At 28.6% G+C, this 19,381-nt stretch overlaps 1 protein-coding gene across 1 annotated transcript in view; it reads right to left on the bottom strand.

The window, feature by feature from the left end:
* Positions 1 to 19,381, bottom strand: part of LOC141297560 (zinc finger MIZ domain-containing protein 1-like) — a 46,110-nt gene that overhangs the window by 6,699 nt on the left and 20,030 nt on the right. The window contains exons 2-5 of the mRNA XM_073827976.1: positions 18,945 to 19,012; positions 8,852 to 8,970; positions 8,401 to 8,514; positions 4,029 to 4,134 (exon numbers count right to left, since the gene is read on the bottom strand). Of these exons, the coding sequence (XP_073684077.1) occupies positions 4,029 to 4,134; positions 8,401 to 8,514; positions 8,852 to 8,920 (289 nt within the window). The 5' untranslated portion in view covers positions 8,921 to 8,970; positions 18,945 to 19,012. The remainder of the gene's footprint in view (positions 1 to 4,028; positions 4,135 to 8,400; positions 8,515 to 8,851; positions 8,971 to 18,944; positions 19,013 to 19,381) is intronic.

Raw genomic sequence — 19,381 nt, 5'->3', positions numbered from 1 at the left:
AATCAGTCCAAAATGTTTGCTTCAAAGACGCAAGTTTTTATACTGTAAAAACTTTGAACAGATACAAATAAATAAATACAAATTAATAAAAAATTGTATATATATTTTTTAAATTACATTTAATTTTTTTTATTATTCTTTTTAATTTTGTACATTTTATTTAAATTTTAATATGATTTATTTATGGAATCATGTAAGACTTGTGTGAAGATTGAAAGGGTTTTTTGTGATAATGACTGTACATTATGCACACACACACACACACACACACACACACACACACATAATTTTATATATATATATTTATATATGTGTGTGTGTGTGTGTGTGTGTGTGTGTACAAATGTAAATAAAAAATAATTAATTTTTAATTTTTAATTAAATTTTTGTTGGGCTATATTCAATATTCACGATGATTTTATTGTGGAAAAAATTAAACATTTTCATGCACTTTTTATTCATTACATTAGGATTAGTTTTGCATTTAGACTTGCATTAAAGTTTAATTCACTTCTGTAAATCAATCAGTCCAAAATGTTTGCTTTAAAGACGCAAGTTTTTATATTATAAAAACATCTTTGAACAGTTAAAAATAAATATATAAAAATTAACACAAAATTATATATATATTTTTTTATTATATTTTATTTTTAAATATTTTATTTTTAATTTTGTACAATTTATTTATTTTATTAATTTCACAATTATTTTCATGCACTTTTTATTCTTTACATTAAGATTAGACTTGCATTATAGTTTAATTAAGTCCAAAATGTTTGCTTCAAAGAATCGATTCAAAACTCTAATTTAAAAACTAATCAAAAGATATCTTCACAAGTCTCTGCATGACATTTATTTTATACAGTAATGACTATATTCATATTTTATTTCTTAAATTTAACATTTTGAATTAAGTAGCTAACGTGGCTGTTGGACAAAAATGATTCTGAAATTATTCAGTGTTCTTAGAAATCCATCAATAATACTTTTTGGCTTCTTTTGGACCTATTTACATTATCAGAGCAAAATATCTGTTCATATTTTGTTTGAAATACAAGTTAGCTAATATTAATGAAGTTAATGAAGTAATGTGTTTAAGGCGAGAAGGTGAAGAGAGTAAAAAAAATAGTTATCATCTTACATACCCAGTTGAATGCAAATTATCCATTTTTTATTGAAATATGCAATAATTTGCATACATTTCTAGTGCAAAAATCTAAACACTGGATGAAGTTTTAAAATTCTTGTTTCATTTTTTTGACATTAGAGTTTTTACAAAGGGAATTTTGGGATTATGGGTCACGACATAATTCAGAAAAAACTTAGAACAGACAAGAAACACTTTTTTTTTTTTTTTTGGGGGGGAATAAAATATATAAAATCAAGCAAATTATATATAAACAAATCCCTCTGCAAAAACCTTCAGAAATAGTGTGTAAGTGCTACTGAAGTGTAGAAGAAAAAACTCATTTCGACAAAACAGACAGAAAAATCTGTATTGTAATTGAAATCTATTGACACAAATAGATCAAGTGCTATAAAAGAAACACTTAACAGTGTCTTTCGGGTGTTTTCTTTCCACTAGTCTGAAAAAACACTTTATGGAAAAGCAAAAAAGCCCAAAATCTCAAACGTTTTCTCATCACCTGCAACTTAACTCCTCCTTTGAAAACCAAACAACCATTTAAGATCTGTGTTAGTCAACTCTTTGTTAAATCCCATGGCTGCTGACATGAATATAGATTTAAGTGAAATGATTGTATTACGTGGTAAGAAAGAAACTAACACAGCCATCGAATATTTAACCACATTTGACCACAGAATGCCGCAGCTGACCAATCAGAATCAAGTTTTCCGATAATCACGTACCGTGATCTCCAGGCTGGTCTTGATCATCAGGATTATAATGCAGGATAAGACAGATCCATCCTCGTACTGTCAGACGTTCTCAGTGAACTGAAGAAGTGCATGAAAACCCCAAACACACACCCAGTCTAGACCGACATCAGACAGCTATAAACCTGAGTCTGTTTCTGGCATTGTTGACTCCTCTGAGGGAAGAATCGTTCTCAATGCCAAACAGGAATCTCTCCGACACAGAAAAACCTGTCTCCTATAAAATGCATGACCCACAAATTGTTTTATAATCCGCTTCCATCAACACAACCAGATAAAGTTCTTACTAAATATTTCAAAACAACTCCGAACACAAAATAGATGTTTAATTAGATGATTACAGATACTTAATTAGAATGAATTATTCTGTCTACACTTGAAGCGCCCACAGAAAACCACAATGTGACGCAAAATCAGCTGTTGAATACCTCATTTCCAGTTTTACTTCAGTATATAATTTATAGGCATGTCATACAAATTTATTTTCTCAAATCTTATTTAGAAAAATAATATTTATGAAATAATTACACAGAATTTTATTCATTATATATGAAGTGTTGCATCACAAAACCATAAACAAAAAAAAATTTTTTTAAAAGAGATGCGAACTAAAACTTAACATATAAAAAGTTTTTTTTATCAGCTACTGAAAAGGCAACGTTTTTTCATTTTAATTTAGTTCAAATAAAATAAAATAAAATGACATTTACATTTATTTTAATTTTTTAAATAAAATAAAGATTTTTAATAAAATAAAAATTTAAAAAAAAGTAATGTTAAAGTTAAAATAAAATTAAATAGAATATTAAAAACTACAAATATAAAAAAATAACTACTAAATGACAAAAAGACAACAAAACTACTAAAACTTTAATTCTTGTATTTTTATTTTTTAATAAAACTTTTTAAATGTAGTTAAAATTAAAAATTTAAAAATAAAAACTGACTTAAATTCTAAAAACAATAAGAGTATCTTAATATAAAGTGTCTTAAATTACTTTGGAAAAAAAATAGTTACTTGAAATGAAAACAAATGTTAACTGAAACTTAATATAATACAAAAATGTTTTATTCAGCTAGCTGACAAGGCAACTTTTTTAATTTTAATTTAGTTAATTGTCAAATAAAATATTTTTTAATTAATATATATATATATATATATATATATATATATATATATATATAAAATGTTAAAGTTAAACTACATAAACAAATATAAAAAACTACTAAATGACAAAAAAATACTAAAACTTATTTATTTTTGAATAATACTTTTTTATGTTGAATGAAAATGGAAAAAAATAAAATAAAAAAATTATTAAAATTATTTATTATTTTAATTATACATTTATTAAAACTAGAATACTTTGGAAGATAATTTTTTTTTCACTTGAAATTAAAAAAAAAATGTAACGGAAGCTAAATATAATACAATTTGTTTTTATTTCAGCTAGTTGACAAGACAACATTTTTTTATTTTAATTTAGTTGTTAAATAAAAAAATAAATAAATATTATATATATATATATATATATATATATATATATATATATATATATATTTTTTTTTTTTTTTTTTTTTTAAATGTTAAAGTAAAAAAAAATGATTGAAAACTACATAAATATTCAAAATTTAATTATTTTGTTTTTAAAATGCAAATAGAAACTAAATATAATACAAAAACTTTATTTCAGCTAGTTTAATTTAGTTAAAATAAAATCCGATTACATTACATTTTAATTTAATTGTTAAATAAAATATATATATTTTTAAAATAAAAAAATATTTAACACAAATATTTAACATAATTTTAAAATAAATGTTAAAGATAAAATAAAAAATACTAAAAGCAACTAATAAACAAATATAAAACAAATTCTAAATGACAAAAAGACAACACAATTACTAAAACTTTCTTTCATTTAAATTTTTTAACAATACTTAAATTTGGAAGATAAAATATGTTCTGACTCAAAGAAAGACTATGATGTGTTATGTGTCTTTGTGAGGAATTGATGTAGTAAAGAGTTGAGCAGCAAGTCCAAAAGCACAATTTCAGCTCATATGAAAGGATTCTCAGAAAGGTCTCAGAAAGGATGTTGAGACAATCTTAGAAGATGATGGAGTCTCACCTGCTGATTTGGGGGTGAATTTGTCCCTGTTTGCAGCACAAACGGCCAGCAACCGATACCCCAGATCCATATCAAAGCCCTGCTGACCCGCGACACGACTCACCACCTGACACACAGACACACAAATAATATTCAAACTAGGGTTGCATCGATCCGACACTCTGGATTGGTATCGATGCCGATCCAAGCTTTTTGAATGGATCGGATATCGGTGATGCGTGTTCAGTTATTTATATCTGTAATATTTCTGTTGTCAAAATGTTATTTTTAAAACATTAATCTTAATATGAATTTATGAATTTGATTACACTCATGTAGTGTTGTCACGATACTGGAATTTCTAACTTCGATACGATACCTTGAAAAATATCGATATTCGATACTATTTTCGATACCACAGAGAAAAAAACTGCCACAATATTAAGGTGGTAAGTTTCTTTTTTTAATTTAAAGATATAGTCTAGAACATGACAATGAGGTATATGCATATGTACACTGCTACAGCCCTGTTCAGCTTCTTAGCTTCATTTGAGTTTGTTTCATACTTTATTTGCTGTTCAAATATAACTGGTAGTGTAGGTCGTAAACTTTTTTTTTTTTCTCTAGACCACACTTTTAAAATTAACTGAACTGATCTAACTAATCTTAGAACTTAAGTTAATGGTAAAAGATATTTGTTAACATTAGTTAACATGAATAAACAATGAAAAATACTTCCAAAACATTTATTAATCTTAGTTAATTTAAAGTTAGTAGTTAAAGTTAGTTTAAAGTATAATTGACTACTACATCATTAACTAATTAAAATCCAAAGTTATATCTGTTAATATTTTTTATTGGACCAGAGCTAACATGATCCGTTGTGTTTTTATTACCTACCGTTATCAAAGATTCAAATATTCTGTAACAAATGCATTGCTCATCGTTCATAAATGCTAGTTAATACATTAACATTATTTGAGGAACAGATTTTAATGCCGGATTCATAATCAATGAAACACGCAAGCAAACATGCGTGCATCACACACAAAAACAATGCTCTGGATAGACATTTAGACAAATTGCAGAATTTAAGTAATGATTTGTTTTAAATAAAGTTAAATAAGCGCAGTTAATTTACATTTGACCGCAGTTAAAGTATTTACTCGTCTAAGATTCCTCAATCTGATTATATTAACGAACTACGGTAAAAAATGGGACAACAATCATATTAGCAACAATAGGCAATCTTATTTAATGATTCAGATGATAATGTTAAAATGAGCACAGTTCTTTTTTATATAGACTCGGGTGTCTGTCTTTCAGGTGCTTTGCGAAATTAGTGGTGTTAGCGCCTTTTGTTAGCACAGCTCTGTAGCAACTCTTACATATTGGCTTGCTTGTGTACTTCGGCTTTCCATGTTCATTATCCGAAATATTTCCAGATAGCACTCCTGCTGTGTTCTTTATCAAACTAAAGCCGGTCGCGGGGCACCGCACCCGCCTTTCTATTCGCTTCACTTGAATGAGAAGAGACAGGCACTGCGGTCACGCGTCTTTGTGGAGAAGTGAAAGTGACAGCTCGGCTAGTATCGATACTTCGGGAAATTAGTATTGGTATCGTTCAGATATTTCAGTATCGATATTTATCGAAATATCGACATTTTTGACAACACTACACTCATGCATGCTTTTTTCACCCTTTTTTATCCAACAATGTGCAAGCAGATTTGGCATTTCTTGCTTTACCTAAAACAAATAGATCTTAATGACAAAGTGAACTGTATACATTCTTTAGTTTTGAAGGTAAAATACCCCCACTGATATCGGCCTGGTATCGGTATCGGCCGATACTCAGAATTTTTGGTATCGGATCGGATCGGTTTTGAAAAAATGGTATCGTTGCATCCCTAATTCAAACATCACTGAAGTCTCAGCATTCATGCATGCATTGTCATAGTGAAATTTGACTGGGATGCTGCGGTTTTGGGGTTTGCTGGGAATAAAATCTCTGTCCTGATTTGCAAACCCTCGTCAGGTCGGCCCACGTTAAACAGCACCACACCCTGAGGCCTGAAACACAGACGTGCAGGAAGCAATCTTTCATATCTGCGTCTTAATTACAGTTAAACACACATCATGTGTGTCTAAAGCGCCTAATTAAACATCTGAGGGAGGTTTGGGTTAGCCCGCTTTCCACATTTTTCTTAAACGCAGCTCAGATCGGCACGCGAGAGAAAGGACTTTCTGCTCTTTCTCTGCTTTAGAATAAAACTGTCACAAAGCTACAAACTTTAAGCTGACTGAATAAAATACAGCATAATGTAAATAGAACCAAAAAAGCAGGATCAAATGGATTACGATACAACAAAACAGAATTGTTTAAAATAAAATAAAAATAAATATAAATAAAAAAATATTAAATTATTTAAAAATAATAAAATGATAAATGTGTAAATAAAATCAGAAATTATTAAAAAAAATTAATAGAATGAATATAATAAATGTAATGCATAATAAAAAAGCACAATAGAATAGACAATAGAAGACAGCAAAAAAGAATGAAATAAAATTAAATAAATTAAAGCTCAACAAAATAGAAGAGTAGAAAAGAATAGAATTAAATAAAAATAATAAATTGGAGGAGAATAGAAGAGAATAAAATTTTATAGAATAAAGCACAATAGAATAGAATAGAAAGACTACAACAGATCAAATTAATAGAATCAAATTAATAGAATATAACAAATTGGATGCAAAGATGAAGAAAAAAATAAATAGAATAAATAAAAGCAGAGAACAAACATAAAGACAGACATAAAAAAGACATAAATAAAATAAAATAAAAATAACAAACCAAAGTGCCATATGAAAATGTAATAAATTAGAGCAGAACAGAATAAAAATAAAATAGACATAAAAAATAAAAGCCCAATGTAAAAGAAGAGTACAATAGAAAAGATTTTAACGGCTAATAAAATAAAAAATTGTATAGATTAAAGGACAAGAAGAATAGAAGAGAAGAATAAAATAGAAGAAAGCAGAATTAATAAAGGAGATTCTAATGGATTACAATACAACAGAATTGTTTAAAATAAAATAATATTAATAGAATGAATATAATAAATGTAATGCATAAAGAAAAAAGCACAACAGAATACAGCAGAAAATAATTAAATAAAATGTAATAAATGAAAGGAGAATAAATTGGAGGAAAATAGAAGATTGTACAGAATAAAGCACAATAATATATAGAAAAGAAAGACTACAACAGATTAAATTTATAGAATATAACAAATTAGATCCAAGAAATAAAAAATTAATAGAATAATTAAAAGCACAGAACAGAATAGAATAGTAGAATTGAGCAGAGCAGAGTAAAATAAAAATAATAAATTAAAGCACAATATAAATTAGCAGAATAGAATAGAATATATAAAAGCCCGATGTTAAAGAAGAGTACAATAGAAAAGATTTTAATAAACAGAGCTGAACAGAGTAGATTAAAATAAAAAATTAATTGGAAAACTGTATAGATCAAAGCACAAGAATAGAAGAGCAGAATAAAATAGACAAAATAAAATTATATAGAGTAAAGCACAATGGAATAGAAGGGTACAATAGAACAGATTTCAATATAATAGCAGAACAGAATAAAAAACTATTTAAAAAAATAAAAAATAAAACAAAATAATATATAATAAACCTGTAAAATGTAATATGATATTATTATTGTGATATTATAGTATATTATATTTTATTTTGTTGTTTTTTTTGGAAAAATTACATTTATATATGGTTTGTTAGAACAAGACAATATGAAAAATATGATAACTATATAAAAAAATCTGGAATCTGAGGGTGCAAAACAAATAAAAATATTGAAAAAATCGCCTTTAAAGTTGTCCAAATGAAGTTCTTAGCAATGCATATTACTAAATCAGATCAAAAATTAAGTTGTGATTAATTTATGGTAGGACATTTACAAAATATCTTCATGGAACATATATATATATATATATATATATATATATATATATATATATATATATTTTACAACTAAATAAAAATAAAAATATCTTCATGGAACATGATTTTTACTTATTATCCTAATGATTTTTGGCACAAAAGAAAAATGTATAATTTTGACCCATACAATGTATTGTCGGCTATTGCTACAAATATACCCATACTACTAAGAGTGGTTTTGTGGTCCGGGGTTACTTATATTATATTATATTATATTATATTATATTATATTGAGAATTTAATGTTATGTAACTGGAGACAGATGGCAATCTTTAGGTTTGACCCATTGTTCATATAACCAACAGCTGATGAATGCTGATTGCTGATTGGTTAAGTGACTGAAACTGATTGATGTTGACCTCACCGTTAGGCATCCCATCAGGCTTTGCTCAAAGGGCCGCTGAAACGCTCGTGGATCTCCACACCAGTCCAACAGCTCCGTCGCCGCCGTCTGGAAGTTTGCTGGATTTTGGAGGTGCTGATAAAAAAAATAAATAAATCATACACAAGCATAAACATAAAGTTTATTTGGCTTTAATGCAAGTTTACGGATTTGAGGTGTGGATGTGTGAAAGGCCCTTGAAATGCAAAAATATTCATCAGTAAACTACAGGAAATGCTGTATATTGTTCTAGAGTTCAACCACAGCCCGTCTGCTCTCCAGGTGTCCTGTAGGGGGCGTCACAGCTTATAAATCTATTAATACACACTCAGAAGAGAGTGACAACCTTATTTAACTGGCCAATGATACGAGACGAGACAAGATCCTAAAGGTGTTTTTAAGTTCTTATGACTGCAGAAATGTTTTGTCTCACCTGTTTGATGCAGTGGAGCCGGTCGTTGGTTTGCTGGATGTGTCTGTCCATGGACGGGAGAGAATTCATCCTGCTGGCCCGTCTCTGACCCTACCGCCCGGCCATCCAACACTCACACCCTGTAGAACAAACAGCATTTAGACACATCACCAGATTCAGTGATCAGATGCATGATTTTCACCTGCTGGACCACAAAATAGATTAATCATAAGCCATATTTAAAAATAAGATCATCACATTTTTTGACTTTTTTCATGTCAGACAGGAAGAAACGACCTAGCAACCAACCAAGACACACTAACTACTAACTTACAACAACCACAATTTTTTTTAAAAGATTTGTATAAATTAGTGATGCACCAAAATTAATTTTCAACAGTATTGCATCTAGTTGTCCAGGCAACATTTTTCATTTTCGTTTAGTTTAACTTGAAGTAATAAAATAATGGAATTCTGACTTTTTTTCTCAGAACTGAGATATAAACATACAGTTTTGAGTTTTAAAGTCAGATTTATGGGATATAAACTCTTAATTGCGAGAAATAAGGTCAGAATTGTGAACTTGCAATTCTGACTTTTTTTCTTGCAATTGCAAGTTTATATCACAATTCTGACCTCATTTCTCAGAATTGCGAGTTTATATCTCGGAATTCTGACTTTATAACTTGCAATTGCGAGTTTATATCGTGCAATTTTGACTTTATAATTCGCGATTGCAACTTTATTTCTCAGAATTGCAAGTTTATATTGCGCAAATCTTACTTTATAACTCGCAATTTCGAGTTTGCATCTTGCAATTCTGATTTTTTTTCTCAGAACTGAGAGATATAAATGCACAATCGTGGGTTATAAAGTCAGAATTGCAGGATATAAACTCGTAATTGCGAGAAATAAAGTCAGAATTCTGATTTCTGACTTTTTTCTTGCAATTGCGACTTTGTATCTCGCAATTTTGACTTTTTCCTTAGAATTGTGAGAAATAAACTTGCAATTGCGAGTTAAAAAGTTCAGTTCTGAGAAGAAAATATGACTAATATCAAAATATGATTATATCCCACAATTCTGACTTAATAACTTGCAATTGTGACTTTATTTCTCAGATTGCAAGTATATATCTTACAATTGTGACATAACTCACAATTGCAAGTTTATATCACAATTCTGACTTAATTTCTCAGAATTGCAAGTTTATATTTCACAATTCTGACTTTATAACGTGCAATTGTGAGCCTATATCATGCAATTCTGACTTTGTAACTCACAACTGTGAGTTTATATCACACAATTGCGACTTTATTTCTTAGAATTGCACATTTTTATCTCAGAATTCTGACTTTATAACTTGCAACTACAAGTTTATATCGTGCAATTCTGACTTTGAAAACTCGCAATTGTGAGTTTATATCACGCAACTGCGACTTTATTTCTTAGAATTTCACGTTTATATCACACAATTCTGACTTTATTTCTCAGAATTGCGAGTTTTTCTCACACAATAATGTCTGTAACTCACATTTGCAAGTTTATATCATGCAATTCTGACTTTATTTCTCAGAATTGCGAGTTTATATCTTACAATTATGACTTTATAACTTGCAATTGTGAGTTCATGTTTCACAATTCTGAGAAAAAAAAGTGAGAATTGTGAGATAACAGGTTGCAGGAACCTTCCATAAAAAAACGGGCTTCCATAAAAACTGAATAAAATAAAAATAAAAATGAATAAAAATTTACAGATTTCAAAGAAATCGAAAACTAACAAAAACAACAAAAACACAAAAATGTCAGCAAAACTAAAGTGAAACAACGTTCAAAATGTTTAAATAAAATCAAATTCAAAAATCAATTCAAAATATTTACAAAACTATAATTGGGTATCTATTTTAAAATACCACTGGTAAAATTATAATGAATATTTACTATAGTGCATATATTATTTACAGAACATAAATCTGTGTGTGTGTTTGAGCAGCGAGTATTTCTGCTGTAAAATAATGAAATCAGGTTGGAATATGAGAGCCGATGCCATAATCACATGATATTACAGCAGCGTGTCCCGTTTACATCATCCGTCTCTGAGTGATATTTATAGTGTGAATGAACAGTATATGTGCCACTGCAGACAGTCAGACTGAAGCATCCCAGAATGCACCAGCAGGAGTTTGGCAAACATGCGGGATCCCTCGCACACTCGCAACTATCAGACTGCGGGCTGTAGCGGCTGGAACACTTGCGTAACTAACAGACGATGTGCTGAGACAGGCCACATCACACACACACACAGAAACATTGCTGGCACAGACTAAAGGATGATTGGAAATGTGTTGAGAAGCAGAGGGAGTGTTTCCTGCTGTTTAGTGAACGTCAGTAACCCTCAAAGATCACACGACTCTCGTTTGTGTTACATCACTGAGTAACAAGACGATATGTCAGACCAGACGCACACTTAAGCTCCAGATGTCTGACACTCACACACGCTGGATTAAGACTTCAACAACCAGGAAAAATCACTGAGCGTCATAACTGAAATGAAAAAAACCAAGCTAAAAAATATAAAGACAACAAATGGAGGAAACAAATAAACCTGTGTATAGATTTCTGCAGAACTAGCATAACTAACAGAAATCAGCATGAAATACATACGGAAGAGTGAGTGTATCCTGAGTGTATACTATATACTGTACTGAGTGTTTATACATTGTACTAATGAGTAGCATATTCTTATACAGTCATATTGGACGATTTACTTATTTATACACTACTATACAATTTCCATATTCGTTTAGCATGTTCATATACCATCATTCTGAATGAATATCATATTTATAGCATCACATTGGACAATTTTCATATTCATTTACCATCACGCTTAGCAATTACCATATTCATACACCATCATACTGGACAATTTCCATATTCATTCCTTGTCTACCACCATACTGAACCATATTCATACACCATTATTCTGAATGATTATCATATTCATACATACACCATCATGCTGAACAATTACTATATTCCAAACGTATATACCATCATACAGAACTTTATTCATACACCATCATGCTGGATGATTTCCATATTCATACACCATCATATACCACCACGGTGGATGACTACAATATTCATATACCATCACGCTAAACGTTCCTTATACCCCACCATACTGACCCATATTCATACACCATCACACTGAATGATTATCATATTCATATACCGTCATACTGAACCATATTCATACACCATCATATTGGAAAACTACCATTTTCGTACTCTATCACGTTGGATGATTACAATATTCATACACCATCATGCAGGACGAATTTGACACCATCATACTGCATGATTATTATATTCATACACCATTATACTGAACCACATTCCTACACCATCATACTGGACCATTTCCATATTCAATCACCATACACCATATTAACCCATATTCATATAGCATCATGCTGGATTATTTCCATATTCATTACACAATCACATTGGATGATTACCATACTCATACACCATCATACAGGATGGATCATAAATTTCCATATTTATTTACCATTACACTGGGAGATTATCACATTCATAATGAACGATTACTATATTCATACACCATACACTATCATACTGAATCATATTCATTCATACACTATCATACTGAATCATATTCATACACCATCATACTGAACCATATTCATACACCATCATACTGAACCATATTCATACACCATCATACTGAAACATATTCATACACCATCATACTGAAACATATTCATACACCATCATACTGAACCATATTCATACACCATCATACTGAAACATATTCATACACCATCATACTGAAACATATTCATACACCATCATACTGAACCATATTCATACACCATCATACTGAAACATATTCATACACCATCATACTGAAACATATTCATACACCATCATACTGAACCATATTCATATACCATCATACTGGACAATTTCCATATTCATACACCATACACCATCATACTAAATCATATTCATACACCATCAAACTGAACGATTACTATATATATACACATGATACACCATCATACTGAATCATATTCATACACCATCAAACTGAACGATTACTATATATATACACATGATACACCATCATACTGAATCATATTCATACATCATCATACTGAACCATATTCATGCACCATCATGCAGCTAAATGATTTCAACTTTCATACAGCATCATATTCAGACACCAACACATTGGATGCTTACCATATTCATACACCATCATGCTGAACCATTACCATAATCATTTATTAGGCCTATATACCATCATACTGAACCATGTTCATACACCATCACGTTCAATGATTACCGTATTTATACACCATCATACAGGACGATTACCACATTCATAACACCAAAACTGGTTATATTTATCTTTACACCATCATACTGAACCATATACATGCACCACCATGCTGGATGATTCCAATATTCATACAGCATCATATTCATACACCATCATGTTGGATGATTACCATATTCATACACCATCATGCTTAATGACTTCCATATTCATACACCATCATAAGATTTTCATATTCATAAGCTATATTCATACACCATCATTATGAACGATTATTATATTCATACATCATCACACTGAATAATTACAATATTCCATATTTATATACCATTATACTGAACCATATTCATACACCATCATACTAGACGACTACAATATTCCTACACCATCATGCAACTGGATGATTTCCATATTCATACACCATCATGCTGAACCATTACCATAATCATTTATTAGGCCTATATACCATCATACTGAACCATGTTCATACACCATCACGTTCAATGATTACCGTATTTATACACCATCATACAGGACGATTACCACATTCATAACACCAAAACTGGTTATATTTATACACTTTACACCATCATACTGAACCATATTCATACACCATCATGCTTAATGACTTCCATATTCATACACCATCATAAGATTTTCATATTCATAAGCTATATTCATACACCATCATTATGAACGATTATTATATTCATACATCATCACACTGAATAATTACTATATTCCATATTTATATACCATCATACTGAACCATATTCATACACCATCATACTAGACGACTACAATATTCCTACACCATCATGCAACTGGATGATTTCCATATTCATACACCATCATACTGTGTGATTACACCATCATACACCATCGTAATTATACACCATTCATGTTGGACGATTTCCATATTCATACATTATCATACTGAACAATATATATATTGAAGAATTACCACATTAATATTAATACACCATCACATTGAGTGATTGCTATATTTATACACCATCATACAGAATGATTTCTATGTTCAATACACCATCATACACCGTGTTTATACACCATCACACTGGACCATTTCCATATCCATGTCATTAAGTTTTTGGGTCTTTTGTCCCGTCCTGTAAACCTCCTTTGATTAGGGTTTGTTAATAATCACTGACGCTGATCAGAAGGAGATTCTCAGACAGTGTGTTTCCACCACCAACAAACAAACACATGTAAAAGAAAGTTGTAGCTAACCATCTTTACGCACGCTTTTGTGACTAATGTGTCAGTGAATCACGCTACCGCCGCAGTAGTGTTTAGTAAGCGTGGTCTGAAATATTCATTCAGTAGTGCGTCTGAAAGCGCTCATAACTGAACGTTTCCCTCTGTGACTCTGATTCAGATCAGCCTCAGGAAATGAGGCCTTTCCTGTCAGAGGAAGAGAGAGAGAGTTTTACAGGCTCAGACAGGAACTGGTGCAGGGAGGAACACGGACATCTGAACCGTCAACTGCATCTTCACATCTACCAATGTTATTGTGGTTCAACTTTAGTTTTCGGCCATTTTTGCTGAATTGAACAGCTTGTGCATGTCTCTTTTATTCTTGCTACCTCCTGCAGATGTCATGATAATATTGTGATGAAGTCATCGCTCATGCAAATAATGCAATAAAAACAAAGCTATTTACGTCTATATTCTGACTTTTTGCAGGTTTTATGAAGGTCAATTTAAGACCAAGTAAAGAAAATTGAAGGAATACCTTAAATGGAATTTAATATGTCAATATGGTCTTTAAATGTAAATGTCTTGTAAAGTTTAAAAATACAACTTCCAGGAGATATTAGTTACTTTTTTTTTTATTTTACAAAATAAGCTCTCCTTCCAACCACGAGACTTTGGAAATAACTTTTACTGTACCTTCTGATCACACTGCAAAAACGTGATGCTCTTCTTCAGAATTTTTTGTCTTGTTTTCCAGTTCAAATGTCTAAGTGTCTAAATGACTTGAGCAGCAAAATGTATATAATAATAATAATAAATAATAAAACAATGATGAAATGTATTTAAATGAAGTGCGTTTTGTTATAAAAGAATAGATATCTGCCAATGCGCTCAGAAAAATGAATTCAAAGTGAAAACACATTTTCATTCCCCACTGACAGATATTTGTTCTTATTTTAACCATAAATTTTGTTTAATTTTCTCGGAACACAGTAAATGTGTCTTGATTTAAGAATGTTTAGATATTTGTATTTGAAAATAAGTCAAAAATACTGAGGATTTATCTATATAATTATGTAGATTTATATATTTAAATATGTATATATTAATAGTTATTTTATTATATTTACATTTTTAATTTTACGGTTTCAATATTTAAAAAAAATCAATATTTGAGCATTTATATTTAAAAAAAATATTATATGAAACATCTCTGTTAAATGTATAAATATTTAATATTATAAATGTATATTTAAATGGTAATATTTATATATAAATAAGATTTTATACACACATGAAAAAATACTAATATTTATCTGTCTGTCTATCTACCTAACTATTGTTATGAATATGTAGAATTATATATTTAAATATGTATATATTTATAGTTATTTAATTATATTTAAAAAATAATAATTTCCCGGAAAACAGGACTTCATATGTTCACTTTGTGTCTAAAGTAAATATGTCTTGATTTAAGAATGTTTTTATATTTGTATTTGAAAATAAGTAAAAAATACTGAGGATTTATCTATATAACCCTAACCCTAAATATGTAGATTTATATATTTAAATATGTATATATTAATAGTTATTATATTTAATTTTTACATTTTACATTTTCAATTTCAAAATCAATAGTTGAGCATTTATATGTGAATAAATATTATATGAAACATCTCTGCTAGTGCTAAATGTATAAATATTAACTATATAAATGGATATTTAAAAGGTAATATTATATATAAATATTATTTTATACACACGTTTCATGTGTGTGTATAAAATCATATTTGTATATAAATATTACAGATATATCTAATTTAGTTATTTAATTATATTTAAAAAATATTTAAGTTTAATTTCTCGGAAAACAGGACTTCATTTGTTCATTTTACTTCTCACGTAAATGTGTCTTGATTTAAAAATCGTTCAATATTTGTATTTAAAAATAAGTAAAAAATACTGAGTATGATGTAATTATTTTTGCAGTGCATGCAACATTTAATCCCATGATTTTGTTGAATTTAAGACTTTCTGCTCTGATTTCAGACAGTTTCAGGCCTTAATTTGTGGAAGGATGAATTAAGACTTTTAAGACCCGCAGAAAAAAATAACTGCATTTCAGAGTGAAACAGGATATTCAACAAATGTAGGTCAGTACTTCATTTTCTCCATGGAAAAATGTATCGACATAAAAGGTGGTTAAAAAAATGAGCTAAAAATGGAAAGTTCAGAAATTATAACAGATCTTTTCTTACAAGACCAGGAACATGTAATTCTGATTTGATGCTGATGTTAACCTAAACGAGCTCATAACTCAGAGATAAAGCCGGTCGTCACTGCTGCTCACAATAGTCAGTGTTCACACACTCAACAATACGGCTCTGTTCGGAGTGCCTCGTTAACACACACAGTCTATTATAGCAGCTAATATACATCAGCAGCTGCAGACGCACACATTCATGAGTCATGTGTCAACACACGCAAACAAACACACACAAGCCGTGTGTTGCAATATATGTGCATGACTCAGTGGACTCTTTTGATCTTTATACATTTTCCGTATTTTTCTTTTGCATTGTTTTAAAAATAAAAATACAGCTGATAGATGGTTTTTCATTGTTTAATAATACTTCGCATTATTTTCCGAAGCGGGTGTTTTTATGCAGGTTACAGTCTGAAATCAACAACCAGACTTTGTTAACAAAGGAGTCTGTTCATGCAACAATGCGCATTACGTTTGCACCTTTGTGAAGTATTTGGAACAAACATGTTCTGACTTCTATTCGGCTAAAACAAAGGTGCGTTTATATCCACATCACTCCTCTGATGAGTGTTTTCTCATGCGGACTTTAAGAACTAAATGCATTTTTTGAGAAAACATCAAACACTCAAGACGGCTGGATTTTTACCTGCGTGTATATTTCATGTCCATTTAGTTCCTTTTGCAAAAAATCATTTTAAAATCATGTTTTTTTTATTGTGCATTCCAATTAATCTCAATCAAAGTGCAATTGGGTTTTTTTGATATAAAGTAAAAATAACTAAAAAATAAAAACAACTAACACAATAAAACACAATGATGATAACATAATAAAAACATGTTTTTTGAAAATTAAAAAACTGAATTATTTGTTTTTACAAACAAACTCTTCATATGTATACATTTATAGTTATTTAATTATATTTAAAAATAATATACTTAAATTTATATCATTACATTTTCTATTTAAATATCAATATTTATGTATTTACAATATATATTAATAAATATCATATTAAACATCTCTGCTTAATGTATAAATATAAAAAAAAAAAAATATATATATATATATATATATATAAATAATATTTTAATATTAATATTTATTATTAATATATACATATATGATTTTATACACACACATATAAATATAAAATAAAAAATACAAATCTATCTATATAAATATGTAGATTTATATGTATTTAAGTACGTATATATTTTTTGTTATTTAATTATATTAAAAAGTTTTATACTTAATTTATATAATTACATTTCCAATTTAAAAAACAATATTTGTGTATTTATATATAAATAAATATTATATTAAACATCTCTGCTAAATGTATAAATATTTAATATATACATTTATATTTAAATAATAACATTTATACATAAATATTTTATACACACATATAAAAATAAATATTTTAAATATAGATATATTATAAATAAAATACAAATCTATCTGTCTGTCTGTCTATTTATATAAATATGTAGATTTATATATTTAAATATGTATATATTAAGTTATATTATATTTACTTTTTTATACTTAAAATATACTTTTTATACAAAAAAATTAAATAATTACATTTTTATATTTGAATATTTATATAAAAATAAATATATTAAATCTCCGCTTAATGTATAAATATTTAATATATATTTAATATCTATCTATATGAATATATTTAAATATGTATATATTTATAGTTATTTTAAGTATAATAAAGTTTTTATAATTAAATGTTTATATAATTAAATTTCAATTTAAATATCAATATTTGCACATTTATATATACATAAATAAATATTATATTATATTAATCATCTCTGCTAAATGTATAAATTTAATATAAATGTACATATAAATGTACATTTAAACCATAAAACTTATATATATATATATATATACATACACATATATAAATATTAAAAAATGCAAATATATCTATTTATTAATATGTAGATTTGTATATTTAAATATGTATATATTTAGTTATATAATTATATTTAACATGTTTAATACTTAAAAAATGTATATACTTACAATGTTAATGTATTTATATATAAATAAATACATAATATATTAATTTAAACATATTTGCTAAATGTATAAATATTCAACATTTTACTTTATATTTAAATGTTAAATGTATATGAATTTATGCACACACACACACACACACACAAAATTATTGTTTCTATTTATCTATCTTTACTTATTTATTTAATCTAAACTAAGACTGAATTCTTACCTGCGTATGTTCTGCGTCCACAGGACCGAACAGGAAAATGCTACGAATCCATCAGTTGCTCATCTGACCTGAAAGAAAACACCAAGTAATCAGCTACAGCCACAGTGCAAACTCATTTTTTATGACATTATGATGGTTCTGCATTGCATTGGCATTGTACTACAAAATACTGCAAAATGACAATAAAGTTGAATCAATCCAGTCTAATGTTTGTATTCAGTATTTTAAATATTCATGCATATTCACACTGACAGTTTTTGCTTTTTAATGACTCCTTTTTAATGACAACTCTGACGTCTCAATAAATACACACAATGATGAGAATGGATTTGGTCCAAATGACGTATTTGAGTCAGGAGCCTAGGTAGACAGAACAGTAGGTTTCGTAACAAAAGCAAGATCATCATTATGAAACATTACAGTAACGATTTATTAAT

The sequence above is a fragment of the Garra rufa genome, chromosome 22, assembly GCF_049309525.1.
Source record: "Garra rufa chromosome 22, GarRuf1.0, whole genome shotgun sequence".
In the NCBI taxonomy this organism is placed as follows: Eukaryota; Metazoa; Chordata; class Actinopteri; order Cypriniformes; family Cyprinidae; genus Garra; species Garra rufa.
The sequence above is the reverse complement of the archived record's forward strand: the minus strand, read 5'-3'. Positions and strand labels throughout refer to the sequence as shown.